Consider the following 23,165-nt stretch of genomic DNA (forward strand, 5'->3'; position numbering starts at 1 on the left):
GGCTTTTTCTTCTTCTTCTTCTTCTTCTGCCACAACACATCTGTAAAGAAGACAGAAAAATGGCGGACCTCAGGAAAATCAGTTCTGGGTCTCTGCCCTATGTAAACGTTTCCCGAAAAGTGTCAGTTCAAGGGAAGATTTTTATCCTACTCTGTATAATATTGGCCGAACCCGGAGGAGCTACCACCCACTGGGTCGTCACTGAAGATGGAAAAATTCAACAGCAAGTACGTTAACGGCCCGTGTTTATAACCGTATGTTGCTAGCTAGCTAACCATTTTATCACATATAGGTAGAACCAGTGTCTTTGACTTTACTGTTGCTAACATTAGCTAACACGGCTGAAGGCTCATACTAGCTTGTCGATTGCCAATTAACTACTTATAAGTTCCTCTCTGGGACTTTTGCTAGCACAGTAATGCAGCAATGCTGACCCCCTAGATAAATAACGTTAGCTAAGTTAGTTAGAGAACGGGGTCTCTGGGTAAGCCAGAATTAACTTACATATTAGCTAGCTCTAACTAGCTAAAGGCATCCAATCATCCTAGAAAATCTAAAATAACGCAAACTAGTGATAGGTGATTGGTAGGTAGTAGGTTGGCAAGCTAGCTAATTAGCTACTGGGCTCAAAGATAAAATGGGCACAACAGAGCTGACAGACTCAGAGTCGGCACATCCAGCTAACTAGTAGTTCTGATGCAACCAATAGTTTTGACATCCAGCACAATGTCAAAACTCTCTTGGTTGCATCGAAGCTAAGTGAATTGAATGTAAAATTGTGCTTCGGGCTTGATGTAAGCCCAGAAATAATAGGGGTTTAAATAAAATAATATTTGATGTAACCTTTGTAGCTATACACAACTAATCTAAAGTATCCACTTACAAGTGATGTTTAGAAGGACATTAAATGTTCAGATTATTTAGCCATGGACATTCTGTTCAGCTGTGACCAAACTATCTAAAATGGATGGATTGGGGAAAAAACAAAGATTACCAACTGCTACTACTACGTAATTACGGTGTCAAATCAGCCAGGTTCCTCTGCCTCAATTCTGTTTTGGTGTTGTCTCACTTCATGTGTACTGTGGTCAGAGGTCTTTAGTCTTTGGGGTCGAGTCATAGAGTGGAAACGTACTGTCACTGTTTAATTTAAGACTAACATTTTCATTTTTTTTGCAGGTTGACTCTCCTTTAAATCTTAAACATCCACATGACCTTGTCATCTTCATGCGACAGGAGACCCGTGTCAACTACCTGAAGAAGTTAGAGGTGATGATCATCTTTTAATGACTACCTCACTGTGCTCATAGCCTATTGCTCTACTTCCTGGTTTTACAATGTTAGTCCAAGGCCACTGTGTTAAACATCTATACTGCTGTGCTCTCCCTTACTTGAAAGATGCAATATCTCCAATAGTCACAGCTGTTCAATAGTCATTTAATACTCATTGATTATTGAAGAATATATTGGATCACATCAGATGGGGCAACATGTCTTCCTTTCTTTATGTTCCAGTGAGATATAGCATTGCTTCTAAATCAAGCCACACTGAAAGGTCTGAATCTCATGTCTCTGACCCCTGCTTTGTTCAGAAGCAGCTTGTCGCTCAGAAGATTCACATTGAGGAGAATGAGGACAGGGACACGGGCTTGGAGCAGAGGCACTATAAAGAGGATGCCGACTGTGTCATGGCTAAAGTACCCCTGGGAGACTTGGATCTCTACGATGGTACCTACATCTCCCTGGAGAGTAAAGACATCAGGTAAGCCCAGGCTGTGCACTCTTGACCAATCATTTGGTTGTTACTAATAATGTGCCCTCACATAACTCATTATCAAGGGGAAGCACTGATAAGGGATGTTGACATATGTCATCCGGGCCGTGTAACGAATCCATTGGTCGCGCTCCAAAACGGCTTCATCTTATCATTGACATTGACCGATGACATGAGTCATTTTTTGGGAGATTTTCAACAACATACAATATATAAGCATTGGATGATCACGTCACATATGTCATGACACTACAGCACAAAACAAAATCAACTTTTATACAAACAAGTATATATTTGTTTTAATTGAACATTTATTTAACTAGGCAAGTCAGTTAAGAACAAATTCTTATTTACAATGACGGCCTAGGAACAGTGGTTTAGCTGCCTTGTTCAGGGGCAGAACGACATTTTTACCTTGTCAGCTCGGGGATTCGATCTAGCAACCTTTCTGTTACTGGCCCATCGCTCTAACCACTAGGCTACCTGCTGGTTACTGGCCCAAGTCTCTAACCACTAGGCTACCTGCTGGTTACTGGCCCATCGCTCTAACCACTAGGCTACTTGCTGGTTACTGGCCCAAGTCTCTAACCACTAGGCTGCCTGCCGCCCACAAATAAACAATGAAAGTATTTACATACTGTCAGAAGTCATTATTAGAACACACAAAGTGATATTCGAACATTGGAGAACGTAGGTTGTTTACAAGAGAACAAGTATTATTGATGACACCCTGGTGATGAGAAATCAACAAAGATTTCTGATAGAATAAACCATGATGGCTTGTCTTTCACATCTAGATCAGCATGTCCTACATCAACAGGCATTTTAAACAGCTACATGATACAAGTCAACCACTGGTTGTTACCTTTTCTGCTCTTGTTCCCCCTCTTCTGCTGGACACTACACTAATGCTCCCTGGACCTTGACTATGGATGTTTCTTTCAGCCCTGAGGATTATGTAGATTTTAGGTCCCCTCTACCCCCGGATCTGGAGAAGCCTGACTGTGCCAGAGTATTTGAGCTCCCATATAGTATCCACGGTTTCCAGCATCTCCGGGTGAGTTGAAGGGGAAAGCAAACCCGCTTGTTAATGCGATTGCACATACATGTCTGGATCTGTGCCATATATGTCTATGTTTTCTAGGGCGTGCAGGAACAGGTGAACCTCACTTCTCCTCTGCTCTCTAAAGAGGACCCCATTTTTGGCTCCCTGTCCCACAAACTGGGCCGCAGCATGGATGAGGTGGGCCATCACATCCAGCAGGGCCTGCTGAGGGTATGTTGCGCTCTATCGCCACTCTTCACCCTCAACAACACTGTCTGGTCTGTTTTTATTGGTTTACATTTAGCCGTATGGGATTACTTTGAACTTTTATGCACTGATTTGTTCAATGTTATAAATGGACAGTCACTGTTTTAATAGTGTTCGGGTTTGACTTTCATATAGTTCCCTTTTGATGACCTGTTTGTTGTGTTGTCCAGAACTCCTCATCCTGGGTGCTGTATAACCTGGCGTCGTTCTACTGGAGGATAAAGAATGAGCCCAGGCGGGCGGTGGACTGTGTGATCCGGGCCCTGCACTTCTCACCCAGGTACGAACAAAGGAAAACTCAGCCCCTGGCTTCAGCTTGTCAGGCATCAGGGTCATGTTCATTAGGACACACGATGTAAAGCACTTTGCAATGGAAAACTAAATGAGCCTTTCTTATTGGACAAGTCCTAGTATTCCATAATGTTGTCTGCCCGTTGGTGGCCAATGAACATGTCCCAGCTATGGTTATTCAACATTCAAACAGTGGATCATATAAGAGTTTTAAGTCCCATTCTCGTTGTCTGTTGTGTATCCAGGCAGCACAAGGACCTGGCCCTGGTGAACATGGCCAACATCCTGCATCGGGCCCACTTCTCGGCTGACGCTGCCATCGTGGCTCACACTGCCCTGGATTTGACCTCTGACCTTCTCACCAGCCACTACACCCTGGGCAACATCTACGCAGTGAGTTATAGCACCACTAGTAGATGCACTGAATACAACCCAAGAGATAACACGTTAAAGAGATTCCACTTGTTTCCAAGTTGGTTCCTGATGGAATACACACAAGACAGACAAAACCACAGAAAGCTAGCTGTACGACATCATCATCTGGTTTCATCAACAGTTGCAGCTCTATCATTCCCATTGAGGCACCATTCTACATCGTGTGTAGTGAAACGGTACTAGCATCTATCAAGAGAACAGCAGGGGTCCAAGCACTGACCCTTGAGGAACACCGAAGTCAGTTTTTAGGGATGTCTAATGACGATAAAGGAAGCAGGCATTAGGTGATTTTAAACCAAACTTAGCCTTTAAATAGAACACGTGGCTCTGGAACATTTGTTTCCACTACGTTTTAACATTTCTGGAGGGACGTTGACGTAGAGTTGTGTTGGTTTTTGTTCACATACTGTCTGCTTTTAATGTTTTCACTACATCAACACAGTAGGATGATACACTTACAGTAGGATGATACACTTACAGTAGGATGATACACTAGGATGATACACTGACAGTAGGATGATACACTAGGATGATACACTTACAGTAGGATGATACACTAGGATGATACACTGGCAGTAGGATGATACACTGACAGGAGGATAATACACTTACACTGGAATGATACACTAGGATGATACACTTACAGTAGGATGATACCCTAGGATGATACACTGGCAGTAGGATGATACACTAGGATGATACACTGACAGGAGGATGATACACTGAAAGTAGGATGATACACTAGGATGATACACTTACAGTAGGATGATACACTAGGATGATGCACTGGCAGTAGGATGATACACTAGGATGATACACTGGCAGTAGGATGATACACTAGGATGATACACTGACAGGAGGATAATACACTTACACTGGAATGATACACTAGGATGATACACTTACAGTAGGATGATACACTGGCAGTAGGATGATACACTAGGATGATACACTGACAGGAGGATGATACACTGACAGTAGGATGATACACTTACAGTAGGATGATACACTAGGATGATACACTGGCAGTAGGATGATACACTTACTGTAGGATGATACACTAGGATGATACACTTACACTGGAATGATACACTAGGATGATACACTGACAGGAGGATGATACACTTACACTAGGAGGATACACTAGGATGATACACTGACAGGAGGATGATACACTTACTGTAGGATGATACACTAGGATGATACACTGACAGGAGGATGATACACTTACACTGGAATGATACACTGACAGTAGGCTGATACACCGGAATGATACACTGACAGTAGGCTGATACACCGGGATGATACACTGACAGTAGGCTGATACACCAGGATGATACACTGACAGTAGGCTGATACACCAGGATGATACACTGACACTAGGCTGATACACCAGGATGATACACTGACACTAGGCTGATACACCAGGATGATACACTGACAGTAGGCTGATACACCAGGATGATACACTGACACTGGGCTGATACACTCACACTGGGATGATACACTGACACTAGGCTGATACACTAGGCTGATACACTGACACTAGGCTGATACACTGACACTAGGCTGATACACTGACATTAGGATGATACACTAGGCTGATACACTGACAGGAGGCTTATACACGAGACTGATACACTGACACGAGGCTGATACACTGACACGAGGCTGATACACTGACACGAGGCTGATACACTGACACGAGGCTGGTACACTGACACTAGGATGATGCACTAGGATGATACACTGACACTAAGATTTTTTACAAAACTGGAGTATAGCAATAATTTATCCAACAGTTATGCAGTGAATATGGATGTAGGATGTGACTGCAGTGCTTGTTGGCATGGTTTTCTCCAGGTGCTCAGGAAGTGTATTCCTGCTGATTTATTGTCAATGTTACCGGCCCTGACCTTCAGTTCTCTCTCCATTTATACTAGACGAGTGAATCATCTCTAATAGATTATTTATCTCTGTCTGTCTCTACCTCCTGTCCTCTATCCTCTTTGTCTTTAGATGCTGGGGGAGTATAACCACTCAGTGCTGTGCTATGAGCAGGCTCTCCAGGCCCAGCCGGGCTTTGAGCAGGCCCTGAGGAGGAAGCACGCCGTCCTCTGTCAGCAGAAACTGGAGCAGCGCCTGGAGGCCCAACACAGGTAAAGGCACAGCGCCTCACTGCTCAGGGTGTGGTTAGGTTCACAGAGAGTGAGGAACCTTTTTGAAGGGGATTTGATGAGAAGGGAAGTATTGTTGTGGACACAGACTTCCTCTTCATATGGCACAGGTTACAATGCTGAAAATACCCTGAGTCGACAAAATATTAGGAACACCTGCTCTTTCCATGACAGACCGACCAGGGGAATCCTGGTGAAAGATATGATCCCTTATTGATGTCACCTGTTAAATCCACTTCAATCAGTGTAGATGAAGGAGAGGAGACGGGTTAAAAGAAGGATTGTTAAGCCTTGTGACAGTTCCGACATGGATTGTGTATGTGTGCCATTGAGGGTAAAGACAAAAGATTGAAGTAACTTTGTGTCAAGAACTGCAATGCTGCTGGGTTTTTCACGTCCAACAGTTTCCTGTTTGTATACAGAATGGTCCACCACCCAAAGGACATCCAGCCAACTTGACACAACTGTGGGAAGCATTGGAGTCAACATGGGTCAGCATCCCTGTGGAACGCTTTCAACACCTTGTAGAGTCCATGTCCCCATGAATTGAGTCTGTCTTGAGGGCAACGGGAGCCACTCAATATTAGGAAGGTGTTCTTAATGTTTTGTACACTCGGTGTATAACAGCACAGTGACCTGTCAGTAGGCCTCGGGCTAGCTATATGTGATCTGTCACACCCCCCAGGTCTCTGCAGCGCACGCTGAACGAGCTGAAGGAATACCAGAAACAGCATGACCACTACCTGCGTCAGCAGGAGGCCCTGGACCAATACAGGCTGCTGCAGGAAGAGCAGATCCTCCGCAACATCATCCACGAGACCCAGATGGCCAAGGAGGCACAGCTGGGTGAGATGCTATACACACACACACACACACTCGCACGCAATATATACTCACACACACACACTTGCACACAATATATACACACACACACTCACACACAATAAACACACACACTCGCACGCAATATATACTCACACACACTCGCACACAATATATACGCACACACACTCACACACAATAAACACACACACTCGCACACAATATATACACACACACACTCACACACAATAAACACACACACTCGCACACAATATACATACACACTCACATGCAATACACACACTTGAATACAATACACACACACAAGCGCAATACACACTCACAGATACACACAAATACAAACAGTGTATATGGATGAGCAGCCATCGTTCATCCATATACTTACATATTCTCATTCACTCCTTTAGATTGTGTGTGTATAAGGTAGTTGTTGGGGGGGATTGTTAGATTACTTGTTAGATATTACTGCACTGTCGGAACTAGAACCTCAAGCATTTCTCTACACTCGCATTAACATCTGCTAACCATGTGTATGTGACCAATAACATCTACTAAACATGTGTATGTGACCAATAACATCTGGTAACCAATAACATCTACTAAACATGTGTATGTGACCAATAACATCTGGTAACCAATAACATCTGCTAACCATGTGTATGTGACCAATAACATTTGATTTGAGTTTTATATAAATTAATATGTCCATTTAGAGCTGGTCAGTTAATTCTGTCTATTCACCTTGGTAAACATAAAATAGTGCATCAATAATGAGTTGTTTTGTTCAGGCAACCACCAGATGTGTCGTCTGGGCCAACAACAGAGCAGCCTGTTCTGCCCCTTGGACCTGCCGGTGCGTTATCACCGTGGAGACCTGTTTGAGCACGTCCACCACATCCAGTTTGGAGAGGAGGTCTCTGTGGCGGGCAGCGTTGCTCTGGTGTCGGAGCCGAGCACCAACCAGACCACCAGCTCACACCTCCACCCCTCCGTGTCCGGAGACCCTGAGCCTGCAGCCCTCTGGGGCCACCAGGCCTCCCCCACCGAAGTGAGTTCAGACTGTGTGTGTGTGTTTAGCAGGATTTATTAGTGTGTGTGGATAGTGGGCTTTGTGCTGTGTTGGCAGGGCAGTCTAAAGGTTCTGTGGAGCTGACTGCGTGTGTTTTGTCTGTAGGACATTCAGAGGCTGCTGTGGCCTCGGAGGGCAGACTGTGCTGATGAGTTTCCTGTCATCCCCCCCGCCCACCTACTACCCACCTTCTACCTCCCACCTGAGACACAGGGCCCCAGGTTAGTGTGTTAGACACTGGGCCCCAGGTTAGTGTGTTAGACACTGGGCCCCAGGTTAGTGTGTTAGACACTGGGCCCCGGGTTAGTGTGTTAGACACTGGGCCCCGGGTTAGCGTGTTAGACACTGGGCCCCGGGTTTTTATTTTTATTTTTTTTTATTTTACCTTTATTTAACCAGGCAAGTCAGTTAAGAACAAATTCTTATTTTCAATGACGGCCTGGGAACAGTGGGTTAACTGCCTGTTCAGGGGCAGAACGACAGATTTGTACCTTGTCAGCTCGGGGGTTTGAACTCGCAACCTTCCGGTTACTAGTCCAACGCTCTAACCACTAGGCTACCCTGCCGCCCCAGTGGGTTAGCGTGTTAGACACTGGGCCCCGGGTTAGCGTGTTAGACACTGGACCCCGGGTTAGCGTGTTAGACACTGGGCCCCGGGTTAGCGTGTTAGACACTGGGCCCCGGGTTAGCGTGTTAGACACTGGGCCTCGGGTTAGCGTGTTAGACACTGGGCCCCGGGTTAGCGTGTTAGACACTGGGCCTCGGGTTTGTGTGTGCCAGGTTGTTTGTGTATGCTACCTTTTTGTGCCTGTTTCTAACATGGTGTGTGTTGTATCTTGAAGCCGTGTGTGTGCTGGTCGATTGTGTTGACTCGTAGAGCCTCTTCCTCAGCATGGTTTGTGTAACATGTGATATATGATATGACATTCATGTATTTGCTGACCTCACTGATGTGTGTTCAGCCTGCAGACGGTGCTGTACGGTACCGGACCCCCTCCCTCCTCCCTGGCTTCTCCAGACTGTGGCCCTGTGCTCCAGCCCCCTCCAGCTGACCTTCCTGCCTCTGTGGGCTGGACCTTGGAGGACAAGGAGCTGCCAGACCCTCACGCCACCCAGGTCAGTGCGTGTGTTGGATAGGTGGTCTGTAACATCAATATATTTTAGAGACTGGGCTTTGGATTCAATACAATACCATCTTTATTAATCCATTTTACAGAGACAACAGAAATGTGTTTTCTGTCACAGTACCCATCTTCACCACTGGGAGCACCACTGAGTCAGCCACAGAGCAGCCCCACTGGAGCAGGGTTGAAGTGTGTCACTGTGCTGATCCTGTGTGTGTGTGTGTGTGTGTGTGTGTGCGGGTGCAGGTACTGCTGTCTCGCAGCAGAGGCTGGAGTTTGGAGCAGGCTGGTGCCAGCATAGCCCAAGCCATGAAGAAGGTGAGCGCCATAGAACAGAGAAACATTGTTTCATATCAGAAATATCCTCCACTACTGTCCTGAGAAATGCGATGGCTTTGGACTGTTCTGTCAGAATGAACAGCCTTCCACAGTTGTAATAGGAAATGATCCGTCTTCAGACAGTGTACATCCTCCTCTCCTCCAGGCTAGCGCCCCTGGCTGGTTGCTCCAGAACGAGGCGGCGTTGTTCTGGCGGGCGAAGGGTAACGGTACCAGCTCGCTGCAGTGTCTGCGCCACTCCCTGGCCTCGGCTCCGCCCACCCAGCGCCACCTGCCCCTCGTCAACGCTGCCAATCTGCTTCTGCGCCACGGCCTCAGCGCCCAGGCACATACTCTGCTGGAGGACGCCCTGGCACTCAACGCCTCTGAGGTACACACACTTTTAACTGCTTTATTTAAATCCACAAATCACATTACATTCCAGAAGGATTGAAACATCTCAAAGGTCTTTGTATGCGCGGACACTTAAGGATACAGAAAGCACCTTGTTCTCCAGACAGCCAGGCGACCCCTAACAGCTGACAAGGAGCAGTTCCTAGCCCTCTGCTGTGCTCGAGTCTTAGGCAGGCCTGCAGGCCACGCACTGTCAGGTGTTGTACCTGGCTGAGACTGCCAAATATCAGGACTACTAACAGCTTGCAGCTATATCTGAGGCTGTTCTAGTAGGATACGATGGACTGGTATTTCAGCAATGGTCTGCTCCACGTAACAATCAAATTGCACACTGCTGGAGGACACCTTGGTTCTCAACACCTCCGAGGTGTACACACACACACACACACACACACACACACACACACACACCTTTTCTTACAGTGGCGCACTGCGTCTCGGTGCAAAAGGAGTCACTACAGTCCCTGGTTCGAATCCAGACTGTATCACATCCGGGCGTGATTGGGAGTCCCATAGGGTGGCGCACAATTGGCCCAGCGTTGGCCGGGGTAGGCCGTCATTGTAAATAAGAATTTGTTCTTAATTGACTTGCCTGGTTAAATAAAGGTTCAATTAAACCAGTTTTAAAGTGTCACACAGCACCTTTAGGAGTTGTCCACAGTGTCCTCTAATGGGATGTTATGTAATGATATCCACAGTGTTCTCTCATTATGTAATGATATCCACAGTGTTCTCCAATGGGATGTTATGTAATGATATCCACAGTGTCCTCTAATGGGATGTTATGTAATGATATCCACAGTGTTCTCTAATGGGATGTTATGTAATGATATCCACAGTGTTCTCTAATGGGATGTTATGTAATGATATCCACAGTGTTCTCTAATGGGATGTTATGTAATGATATCCACAGTGTTCTCTAATGGGATGTTATGTAATGATATCCACAGTGTTCTCTAATGGGATGTTATGTAATGATGTCCACAGTGTTCTCTCATTATGTAAGGATATCCACAGTGTTCTCTAATGGGATGTTATGTAATGATATCCACAGTGTTCTCTCATTATGTAATGATATCCACAGTGTCCTCTAATGGGATGTTATGTAATGATATCCACAGTGTTCTCTAATGGGATGTTATGTAATGATATCCACAGTGTTCTCTAATGGGATGTTATGTAATGATATCCACAGTCTTCTCTAATGGGATGTTATGTAATGATATCCACAGTGTTCTCTAATGGGATGTTATGTAATGATGTCCACAGTGTTCTCTAATGGGATGTTATGTAATGATATCCACAGTGTTCTCTAATGGGATGTTATGTAATGATATCCACAGTGTTCTCTAATGGGATGTTATGTAATGATATCCACAGTGTTCTCTCATTATGTAATGATATCCACAGTGTTCTCTAATGGGATGGTATGTAATGATATCCACAGTGTTCTCTAATGGGATGTTATGTAATGATATCCACAGTGTCCTCTAATGGGATGTTATGTAATGATATCCACAGTGTTCTCTAATGGGATGTTATGTAATGATATCCACAGTGTCCTCTAATGGGATGTTATGTAATGATATCCACAGTGTTCTCTAATGGGATGTTATGTAATGATATCCACAGTTTTCTCTAATGGGATGTTATGTAATGATATCCACAGTGTCCTCTAATGGGATGTTATGTAATGATATCCACAGTGTTCTCTAATGGGATGTTATGTAATGATATCCACAGTGTTCTCTAATGGGATGTTATGTAATGATATCCACAGTGTACTCTAATGGGATGTTATGTAATGATATCCACAGTGTTCTCTCATTATGTAATGATATCCACAGTGTTCTCTAATGGGATGTTATGTAATGATATCCACAGTGTTCTCTAATGGGATGTTATGTAATGATATCCACAGTGTTCTCTAATGGGATGTTATGTAATGATATCCACAGTGTTCTCCAATGGGATGTTATGTAATGATATCCACAGTGTTCTCTAATGGGATGTTATGTAATGATGTCCACAGTGTTCTCTCATTATGTAAGGATATCCACAGTGTTCTCTCATTATGTAATGATATCCACAGTGTTCTCTAATGGGATGTTATGTAATGATATCCACAGTGTTCTCTAATGGGATGTTATGTAATGATATCCACAGTGTTCTCTAATGGGATGTTATGTAATGATATCCACAGTGTTCTCTAATGGGATGTTATATAAGGATATCCACAGTGTTCTCTAATGGGATGTTATGTAATGATGTCCACAGTGTTCTCTCATTATGTAAGGATATCCACAGTGTTCTCTCATTATGTAATGATATCCACAGTGTTCTCTAATGGGATGTTATGTAATGATATCCACAGTGTTCTCTAATGGGATGTTATGTAATGATATCCACAGTGTTCTCCAATGGGATGTTATGTAATGATATCCACAGTGTTCTCTAATGGGATGTTATGTAATGATATCCACAGTGTTCTCTAATGGGATGTTATGTAATGATATCCACAGTGTTCTCCAATGGGATGTTATGTAATGATATCCACAGTGTTCTCTAATGGGATGTTATTTAATGATGTCCACAGTGTTCTCTCATTATGTAAGGATATCCACAGTGTTCTCTCATTATGTAATGATATCCACAGTGTTCTCTAATGGGATGTTATGTAATGATATCCACAATGTGTTCTCTAATGGGATGTTATGTAATGATATCCACAGTGTTCTCTAATGGGATGTTATGTAATGATATCCACAGTGTTCTCTAATGGGATGTTATGTAATGATATCCACAGTGTTCTCTAATGGGATGTTACATAATGATATCCACAGTATGGTCCTAATGGGATGTTATATAATGATATCCACAGTGTTCTCTAATGGGATGTTATGTAATGATATCCACAGTATGGTCCCAATGGGATGTTATATAATGATATCCATTCTAATGACTCTGTTTCCCTGCTCTCCTCTGGTCCCCTGCAGCCCCACACTCTCCTGAGCCTGGTGAGCGTGAATCTGGCCCAGGGCAACGTGACGGGCGCCCTGGACCTGTTCCGCCAGACCCTGGCTCTCTCTGCCAGTTGTGCCCAGTGCCGTGCCAGCCTGCCCCTTCTGCGATGCCTGCAGTTCTACCCATTCCTCTACAACCTGCAGCGCTCGCCATGTCCGCGTGAGTGCCCCGGTTCACCTCTCATGCCATACTTTATTGTCCATTGTTGTGGAAATTAATTTGGGAGGCCTGGGATAAGTGGTACTTGGCTTATTTTATTGTCAGTACCAACCTTCCCCTTTTGACCTCTGTCTGTCTTGTGTAAGGGGTGACAGTGTTGTAAATTCAACCTTTGACCTCTGTCTGACTATCTTGTCTAAAGGCTTTAATATTAATCAGGTGATCAGCTGCAGTATTGGAGTTAGATTCCAGGTCTATCTGCAGTCCAACCTCAGATTTTTGCTCTCTCTTTCTGTCTGTCTCTCTCTCTCTTTCTGTCTCTCTCTCTCTTTCTGTCTCTCTCTCTCTTTCTGTCTCTCTCTCGCTTTCTGTCTCTCTCTCGCTTTCTGTCTCTCTCTCGCTTTCTGTCTCTCTCTCGCTTTCTGTCTCTCTCTCGCTTTCTGTCTCTCTCTCGCTTTCTGTCTCTCTCTCGCTTTCTGTCTCTTTCTGTCTCTCTCTGTCTTTCTGTCTCTCTCTGTCTTTCTGTCTCTCTGTCTTTCTGTCTCTCTCTGTCTTTCTGTCTCTTTCTGTCTCTCTCTCTCTGTCTCTTTCTGTCTCTCTCTGTCTCCCTCTGTCTTTCTGTCTCTCTCTGTCTTTCTGTCTCTCTCTGTCTTTCTGTCTCTCTCTGTCTTTCTGTCTCTCTCTGTCTTTCTGTCTCTCTCTGTCTTTCTGTCTCTTTCTGTCTTTCTGTCTCTTTTTCTGTCTCTCTCTCTGTCTCTCTCTCTGTCTGTCTCTCTCTCTCTGTCTCTCTCTCTGTGTCTCTCGCTTTCTCTCTCTCTGTGTTTCTCTCTAGAATGTGGAGAAAAGAGGAAAGTGATTTAAGTGGAGAAATGTTCCTCTCAATAATTGAAGCCGTTAAAAATAGTCCTGCTGCTGCTGCTTTTTAAAAAAGTCTATATTTGCCAATCAGACACCAACCCTCTCACCATGTTTAGAACCTCCACACACACTTTCTATGTAGAGGTGAAAAGGTGCAGGGTTACAAGAGAGACCCGTCTCCACTAGGAGGTCCAGTTCTGGTTTCTGTGTGTGTGTGATGATGGCTTTTGTGTGTGTGTGTCAACAGAGGGTGCTTTGTGTGTCGGTGAGGAGGATGTGACTCTACATCTAGATGAATGGGAGGCTGGCAGTAGACAGAAGCAGCAGGAGGACCCCACCACCACGGCTGCCCAGGCTCTGCCTGTCTCCACAGTGGAGGAAGCCCTCCTGTTTGAGAGTAAGACCCTTGTGATTTGGACTATGACTGTATGAAATCAAATGAACAGAACTGTTCATGGAGTTATGCACACTCAGATTCTCAAACATCTGGGTCCTGTTCATTAGGGCACTGTAGCAAAACGTTTTGAAACGGAAAAACTACAAATGTCATGTTAAACCCTCCCTGTTTCTGTCCGTTTTCTTCCGTTTGGTACCTAATGAACAGGACCCTCCCTGCCTTTCTGTTTGTAACAGAGGTGGTGCTGGACAGTAACGGCTCTGGAGAGGCAAGCCAACAGCCTGGAGGAGGAGAGAGGGATGAGGAGGAGTGGCAGCTGAAGGAGGAGCTGATGGGAGCCTTCGAGGGGGCTATGGACGTGGGGGGCAAGCGAGGCGACCTGAGGGGCATCCGCGTGCTGAAGAACGACCGGGTGATGGGAGCGGGCCGGAGCGGAGGAGGGCCCTGCTTCGGGAACTGTGAGGATGACGAGGGGGCTGAGTGGGTAGGTGTCCTGTCCTGAGTAACTATCATGATGTAATATAGAGAGAGACAGGAGGCTGAGTGGTACATGTACTGAGTAACTACCATGATGTAATATAGAGACAGACAGGGGGCTGAGTGGTACATGTCCTGTCCTGAGTAACTACCATGATGTAATATAGAGACAGACAGGAGGCTGAGTGGTACATGTACTGAGTAACTACCATGATGTAATATAGAGACAGACAGGGGGCTGAGTGGTACATGTACTGAGTAACTACCATGATGTAATATAGAGACAGACAGGGGGCTGAGTGGTACATGTCCTGTCCTGAGAAACTACCATGATGTAATATAGAGACAGACAGGGGGCTGAGTGGTACATGTCCTGTCCTGAGTAACTACCATGATGTAATATAGAGAGAGACAGGGGGCTGAGTGGTACATGTCCTGAGTAACTACCATGATGTAATATAGAGACACAGGGGGCTGAGTGGTACATGTACTGAATAACTACCATTATGTAATATAGAGACAGACCGGGGGCTGAGTGGTACATGTCCTGAGTAACTACCATGATGTAATATAGAGACAGACAGGGGGCTGAGTGGTACATGTCCTGAGTAACTACCATGATGTAATATAGAGACAGGCAGGGGGCTGAGTGGTACATGTCCTGTCTTGAGTAACTACCATGATGTAATATAGAGACAGACCGGGGGCTGAGTGGTACATGTCCTGAGTAACTACCATGATGTAATATAGAGACGCAGGGGGTTGAGTGGTACATGTCCTGAGTAACTACCATGATGTAATATAGAAACAGACAGGGGGCTGAGTGGTACATGTCCTGAGTAACTACCATGATGTAATATAGAGACAGACAGGGGGCTGAGTGGTACATGTCCTGTCCTGAGTAACTACCATGATGCAATATAGAGACAGACAGGGGGCTGAGTGGTACATGTCCTGTCCTGAGAAACTACCATGATGTAATATAGAGACAGACAGGGGGCTGAGTGGTACATGTACTGAGTAACTACCATGATGTAATATAGAGACAGACAGGGGGCTGAGTGGTACATGTCCTGAGTAACTACCATGATGTAATATAGAAACAGACAGGGGGCTGAGTGGTACATGTCCTGTCCTGAGTAACTACCATGATGTAATATAGAGACAGACAGGGGGCTGAGTGGTACATGTCCTGAGTAACTACCATGATGTAATATAGAAACAGACAGGGGGCTGAGTGGTACATGTCCTGTCCTGAGTAACTACCATGATGTAATATAGAGACAGACAGGGGGCTGAGTGGTACATGTCCTGAGTAACTACCATGATGTAATATAGAAACAGACAGGGGGCTGAGTGGTACATGTACTGAGTAACTACCATGATGTAATATAGAGACAGACAAGGGGCTGAGTGGTACATGTCCTGTCCTGAGAAACTACCATGATGTAATATAGAGACAGACAAGGGGCTGAGTGGTACATGTACTGAGTAACTACCATGATGTAATATAGAGAGAGACAGGGGGCTGAGTGGTACATGTACTGAGTAACTACCATGATGTAATATAGAGACAGACAGGGGGCTGAGTGGTACATGTCCTGAGTAACTACCATGATGTAATATAGAGAGAGACAGGGGGCTGAGTGGTACATGTCCTGAGTAACTACCATGATGTAATATAGAGACAGACAGGGGGCTGAGTGGTACATGTCCTGAGTAACTACCATGATGTAATATAGAAACAGACAGGGGGCTGAGTGGTACATGTCCTGTCCTGAGTAACTACCATGATGTAATATAGAAACAGACAGGGGGCTGAGTGGTACATGTCCTGTCCTGAGTAACTACCATGATGTAATATAGAAACAGACAGGGGGCTGAGTGGTACATGTCCTGTCCTGAGTAACTACCATGATGTAATATAGAGACAGACAGGAGGCTGAGTGGTACATGTACTGAGTAACTACCATGATGTAATATAGAGACAGGCAGGGGGCTGAGTGGTACATGTCCTGAGTAACTACCATGATGTAATATAGAAACAGACAGGGGGCTGAGTGGTACATGTACTGAGTAACTACCATGATGTAATATAGAGAGAGACAGGGGGCTGAGTGGTACATGTACTGAGTAACTACCATGATGTAATATAGAGACAGACAGGGGGCTGAGTGGTACATGTCCTGAGTAACTACCATGATGTAATATAGAGAGAGACAGGGGGCTGAGTGGTACATGTCCTGAGTAACTACCATGATGTAATATAGAGACAGACAGGGGGCTGAGTGGTACATGTCCTGAGTAACTACCATGATGTAATATAGAAACAGACAGGGGGCTGAGTGGTACATGTCCTGTCCTGAGTAACTACCATGATGTAATATAGAAACAGACAGGGGGCTGAGTGGTACATGTCCTGTCCTGAGTAACTACCATGATGTAATATAGAAACAGACAGGGGGCTGAGTGGTACATGTCCTGTCCTGAGTAACTACCATGATGTAATATAGAGACAGACAGGAGGCTGAGTGGTACATGTACTGAGTAACTACCATGATGTAATATAGAGACAGACAGGGGGCTGAGTGGTACATGTCCTGTCCTGAGTAACTACCATGATGTAATATAGAGACAGACAGGGGGCTGAGTGGTACATGTCCTGTCCTGAGTAACTACCATGATGTAATATAGAGACAGACAGGGGGCTGAGTGGTACATGTCCTGAGTAACTACCATGATGTATAATAAGTTCTGTCCAAACAGTAGCCAGGCCCCAGCCCAACATCCCCCCCCCTCCTCTCTGTGTTCCTGGTCCTCCACAGATCACATTCCAGGTGAAGCGTGTGAGGAAGCCCAAGGCGGACAGCCCTGAGGTCTGGGGCAGTGCTGAGGACACCCTGCAGGGGGAGACACTGCTCCCTGGAGGCCACTCTGTTCTGGAGATCAGCGGCCCCACCATCCCTTCCCCCGGGCCCTCAGGTAATAAACAGCCTGCATGCTCACAGACAAACTCACACTGACAATCTCAATTGTATTTACTTGACTCCTCGTGACCTCTCGCCGCCTCCTCAAAACCCATTGGAGAAGAAGGCCAGTTGGGAGGGACCTCTGACTTTAACATCCAATGGGTTCTGAGAAGGATGTGAGGAATCAAGGAAATACAATTTGAGATTCTCCCATAAAGACAGTTCTCTTAGTCATCATCATTGAACCATACTAAGAAAGGTGTGTGTATGTGTATGTGTGTGTGTGTAGGGCGATGGAGGGACTATACCGGTCTGGGCTGGCCGGGGCCAGAGGAGTGCCAGCGAACACGCAGGGTAGACCTCACCACCGTGGCCAGTACCTGGCTGGCCGTGTCTGCCAAGAACATCGAGTCAGTACCAACCTTCCCCTTTGACCTCTGTCTGTCTTGTGTAAAGGGTTAGGACAGTGTTGTAAATTCAACCTTTGAACTCTGGTTATCTCATAGATAACTATATATAGTGTGTCTGTGACAGTGGTTTCCCAACCCTCCCCTGGGGAATCTACCTCCCAGTCCACATTGCTCCAACCCTCCCCTGGGGAATCTACCTCCCGGTCCACATTGTTCCAACCCTCCCCTGGGGAATCTACCTCCCGGTCCACCTTGTTCCATCCCTCCCCTGTGGAATCTACCTCCCGGTCCATATTGTTCCAACCCTCCCCTGGGGAATCGACCTCCCGGTCCACATTGTTCCAACCCTGCACTGACAGCTGATTCAACTAACTAATAAACTAGTAAAATGTTGACTGCCACTGAAGTCAGTTGGGATTCACTTTATTAGGACTTAAAGGGATAGTAGGAGTTTTAAACTCTTTAAAAAATATATGTATTTACACTGTTAAGATGAACTCTTGGATACCATTTGTATGTCTCTGTGCCGTATGAAGCACGGTCGTGTCTGGAGCCATTGCTCACTAGCCCAGTGACAGGAAGTCTACTGTAGTAAATAAAACTACCTTCAACTTCCTCCAAACTGTACACATAACAGTGGTAACCATGACTTTATCTGACTCTGGGGAAGGAGATAGTGCAACATTTTGGCAAAATAAATATCTTCTTATCATCCAAAGCCACTTTTTAATTAGAAAAATGTCTAAAGTTCTATTCCCTCCTCCCACGCTGTTCTCTCGTTTCCCCCCTCCCCCGCTGTTCTCTCGTTTCCCCCCTCCCCCCGCTGTTGTCTCGTTTCCCCCCTCCCCCGCTGTTGTCTCGTTTCCCCCCTCCCCCGCTGTTGTCTCGTTTCCCCCCTCCCCCGCTGTTGTCTCGTTTCCCCCCTCCCCCGCTGTTGTCTCGTTTCCCCCCTCCCCCGCTGTTGTCTCGTTTCCCCCCTCCCCCGCTGTTGTCTCGTTTCCCCCCTCCCCCGCTGTTGTCTCGTTTCCCCCCTCCCCCGCTGTTGTCTCGTTTCCCCCCTCCCCCGCTGTTGTCTCGTTTCCCCCCTCCCCCGCTGTTGTCTCGTTTCCCCCCTCCCCCGCTGTTGTCTCGTTTCCCCCCTCCCCCGCTGTTGTCTCGTTTCCCCCCTCCCTCGCTGTTGTCTCGTTTCCCCGCTCCCCCGCTGTTCTCTCGTTTCCCCGCTCCCCCGCTGTTCTCTCGCTTCCCCCCTCCCTCCGCAGCATCACGGAACACATAGACTTTACCACTCCACTCCAGGAGCCTGCGGTGGAGCCATTGTGCAACGCCAACCTGGCTGCCAGCATGCACACCCTGGACCACCTGGCTGGCGTGGCCAACCGCGCCGCCATCCACTACACCGGAGAGAGTCAACTCAGAGAGGTAGGAGACAGAGAGTCTACTCTGAGAGGGAGGGGACAGAGAGAGTCTACTCTGAGAGGGAGGGGACAGAGAGAGTCAACTCAGAGAGGTAGGGGACAGAGAGAGTCAACTCAGAGAGGTAGGGGACAGAGCGAGTCTACTCTGAGAGGTAGGAGACAGAGGGAGTCTACTCTGAGAGGTAGGAGACAGAGAGAGTCAACTCAGAGAGGTAGGAGACAGAGCGAGTCAACTCAGAGAGGTAGGGGACAGAGCGAGTCTACTCTGAGAGGTAGGAGACAGAGGGAGTCTACTCTGAGAGGTAGGGGACAGAGGGAGTCTACTCTGAGAGGTAGGGGACAGAGAGAGTCTACTCTGAGAGGTAGGAGACAGAGTGAGTCTACTCTGAGAGGGAGGGGGCAGAGAGAGTCTACTCTGAGAGGGAGGGGGCAGAGAGAGTCTACTCTGAGAGGGCCAGAGAGAGTCTACTCTGAGAGTGAGGGGGCAGAGAGAGTCTACTCTGAGAGTGAGGGGGCAGAGAGAGTCAACTCTGAGAGGGAGGGGACAGAGAGAGTCAACTCTGAGAGGGAGGGGACAGAGTCACTCACATCTCACCAGTCTTTATCATTTCACTGTTCTGTCATGATCCTCAACCGGATTTCCGTTTGTCATTCAGGTTCTACAGAATCTGGGCAAAGATAAATTCTCCCCTCAGTCCTTTGAGCAGGTGGGCACGCGCATCGCCAAGGTCTTGGAGAAGGTAGGTGTTTGTGGAGGTGGCAGCTGCCCGTCAGGCTAGTCTACAACCCTGTTTCACCCAAATCACAGCATCTTCCGGCAGTATAAAGATGCAGACAAATGAAAGTCTCTCCTCTCCTGAGCAGAACCAGACATCGTGGGTCTTGTCCAGCATGTCTGCTCTCTACTGGAGGGTGAAGGGTCAGGGCAAGAGGGCCATCGACTGCCTACGCCAAGCCCTCCACTACGCCCCGCACCACATGAAGGTAACATGGACTGAGACTTGCCCAATATTAACACACACGTTTGTTTTCCTTTGCAAAACATCTTTCTACTGTGTGAACTGCTGAACATGACCCTGTGCTTTAGGGCTGTGTGATAATTCAGTATCTCTCTCTCCTTCCCTCCCTCCTTCCCCGCCCTCCCTCTCAGGATGTACCTCTGATCAGCCTGGCCAACATTTTCCAGAACGCGCGGCTGTGGGAGGACGCTCTGACCGTGGCCCGCATGGCTGTGGAGATCGCCCCGCACTTCGTTGTCAACCACTTCACCCTCGCCAACGTCTACATCGCCATGGTGAGCCCACCACCATGGGAACGGACCAGCATTGTTGTCATGGCCTGACCATGAGTTGTCTGGTTCAGGGTCTGTCGTCTGGTTTAGGTCTGTCTGTTGTCTGGTTCAGGGTCTGTCGTCTGGTTCGTGGTTCATGGTCTGCCGTCTGGTTCATGGTCTGCCGTCTGGTTCAGGGTCTGCCGTCTGGTTCAGGGTCTGGTTCAGGGTTTGCCGTCTGGTTCAGGGTCTGCCGTCTGGTTCAGGGTCTGCCGTCTGGTTCAGGGTCTGCCGTCTGGTTCAGGGTCTGCCGTCTGGTTCAGGGTCTGCCATCTGGTTCAGGGTCTGCCGTCTGGTTCAGGGTCTGTCGTCTGGTTCATGGTCTGTCGTCTGGTTCGTGGTTCATGGTCTGCCGTTTGGTTCAGGGTCTTCCGTCTGGTTCAGGGTCTGCCGTCTGGTTCAGGGTCTGGTTCAGGGTCTGCCGTCTGGTTCAGGGTCTGTCGTCTGGTTCAGGGTCTGTCGTCTGGTTCAGGGTCTGTCGTCTGGTTCAGGGTCTGTCGTCTGGTTCAGGGTCTGTCGTCTGGTTCGTGGTTCAGGGTCTGTCGTCTGGTTCGTGGTTCAGGGTCTGCCGTCTGGTTCAGGGTCTGGTTCAGGGTCTGTCGTCTGGTTCAGGGTCTGTCGTCTGGTTCAGGGTCTGTCGTCTGGTTCAGGGTCTGCCGTCTGGTTCATGGTCTGTCGTCTGGTTTAGGTGCTTAATTCCCTTCAAGTGTCAGTGGTTGTGAAGCAGGTTATTTATGCTGGTATTGGTAAGTGTGTGTGTGTGTGGAATCTTATGCTGGTTGCGTGTCAGGGGGGTGTGTTGAAGAATGCTAATGCTGCTGCTAATGCTGCTGTGTCAAATGATGACATGAGTCTGAATTGTGGTAATTTGTGTAAATACTGATCAGTTGTATTTATTATTCCTTGTTCACTGGTGTGTGTGTCTCTCCAGGAGGAGTTTGAGAAGGCCATGCGCTGGTATGAGTCCACTCTGGAGCTGCAGCCAGAGTTTGCCCCTGCCAAGGACCGCCTGAGAACCATCCAGTGTTACCTGCTAACCAAGAAGGACCGCCGTCTACCCTGAGACGACTCCACAGGAGAAGCCCTTGGCACACACACACCATACACACATACAAAAACATAACTTACAGTAGTTACTCACAAGAAATCGGTTGTTGATTTAAAAACAAAAATAATAATAATGTTTTTTTTAAGTCATTGCCATATAATTTATGTCCAAAGGAATTCAGGGGTTCCATTCGCTGTGACCTCAGACTCTGGTCGTAGGGGGTAAAACCAACCACTTCCATTCGCTGTGATCTCAGACTCCGGTCGTAGGGGGTAAAACCAACCACTTCCATTCGCTGTGACCTCAGACTCTGGTCGTAGGGGGTAAAACCAACCACTTCCATTCGCTGTGATCTCAGACTCCGGTCGTAGGGGGTAAAACCAACCACTTCCATTCGCTGTGATCTCAGACTCTGGTCGTAGGGGGTAAAACCAACCACTTCCATTCGCTGTGATCTCAGACTCTGGTCGTAGGGGGTAAAACCAACCACTTCCATTCGCAATTCTATTAGGAAGCTTTGGGATGTATCCCGTCATTCAGCCTCCCTGTCCCATAGACTACAGTATATAGAGTCCCATCACTCAGCCTCCCTGTCCCATAGACTACAGTATATAGAGCCCAGCATAGTCTCATCATTCAGCCTCCCTGTCCCATAGACTACAGTATATAGAGCCCAGCATAGTCTCATCATTCAGCCTCCCTGTCCCATAGACTACAGTATATAGAGCCCAGCATAGTCCCATCACTCAGCCTCCCTGTCCCATAGACTACAGTATATAGAGCCCAGCATAGTCTCATCATTCAGCCTCCCTGTCCCATAGACTACAGTATATAGAGCCCAGCATAGTCCCATCACTCAGCCTCCCTGTCCCATAGACTACAGTATACAGAGCCAGAAGGCTGCTGTTCTTTGTTCTGTCTTCAGTGGAGTTGGACTAGGAAGTACAGACAGGACATTGTTTTATTTCATGAATTCACAAACATCTTTCCCTCTGTCCTTCATTCCTCAAGGTGTTCACTGAAGAAACTATATGATGTAACTGGAAACCTGCCCAATTCAGTCACAGTATTGAGGGAAGGAAATCTGCTTTTATTTTATGTGTTGTAAGTGGGGCCCCTACGATTCCTCTTTTCTTTAAGGGCTGAGAGTCGTTTTAGTTTTTCTGGGGATGGTGAAACACACCGAAGGGAAGAGTTTAATTGGTTAGGAATCGATCCAGAAGGACAATGCAGTAGGTGATTTACCAGACAGATATAATCCCATAGATGGTGCTGTTTTTTTTACATTTATTTTAATTGGAAGAACAGTTGTCATCACACA

At 46.7% G+C, this 23,165-nt stretch overlaps 1 protein-coding gene across 3 annotated transcripts; it reads left to right on the forward strand.

Moving 5' to 3' along the window:
* Window positions 1-54: 54 nt before the first annotated feature.
* LOC139403885 (tetratricopeptide repeat protein 17-like) lies at window positions 55-22,437 on the forward strand. 3 transcript variants are annotated; one of them, XM_071147074.1, is made up of 24 exons: window positions 55-227; window positions 1,180-1,269; window positions 1,593-1,762; window positions 2,720-2,831; window positions 2,919-3,050; window positions 3,257-3,366; window positions 3,623-3,770; window positions 5,832-5,971; window positions 6,675-6,835; window positions 7,621-7,880; window positions 8,007-8,122; window positions 8,864-9,017; window positions 9,272-9,343; window positions 9,510-9,734; window positions 12,754-12,940; window positions 14,046-14,195; window positions 14,432-14,679; window positions 17,498-17,654; window positions 17,931-18,051; window positions 19,311-19,470; window positions 20,123-20,206; window positions 20,331-20,450; window positions 20,617-20,760; window positions 21,728-22,437. In XM_071147074.1, the coding sequence occupies exons 1-24, from the start codon at window positions 60-62 to the stop codon at window positions 21,857-21,859; spliced, it is 3,561 nt and encodes a 1,186-aa protein (XP_071003175.1). In that variant the 5' UTR covers window positions 55-59; the 3' UTR covers window positions 21,860-22,437. The 3 variants fall into 3 exon arrangements, with proteins under 3 accessions (XP_071003175.1, XP_071003176.1, XP_071003177.1); XM_071147075.1 differs by having other exon boundaries at window positions 1,596-1,762; XM_071147076.1 differs by having other exon boundaries at window positions 1,599-1,762.
* The last annotated feature ends 728 nt before the right edge of the window (window positions 22,438-23,165 follow it).

Source organism: Oncorhynchus clarkii, unplaced genomic scaffold (assembly GCF_045791955.1).
Source record: "Oncorhynchus clarkii lewisi isolate Uvic-CL-2024 unplaced genomic scaffold, UVic_Ocla_1.0 unplaced_contig_12719_pilon_pilon, whole genome shotgun sequence".
Classification (NCBI taxonomy): Eukaryota; Metazoa; Chordata; class Actinopteri; order Salmoniformes; family Salmonidae; genus Oncorhynchus; species Oncorhynchus clarkii.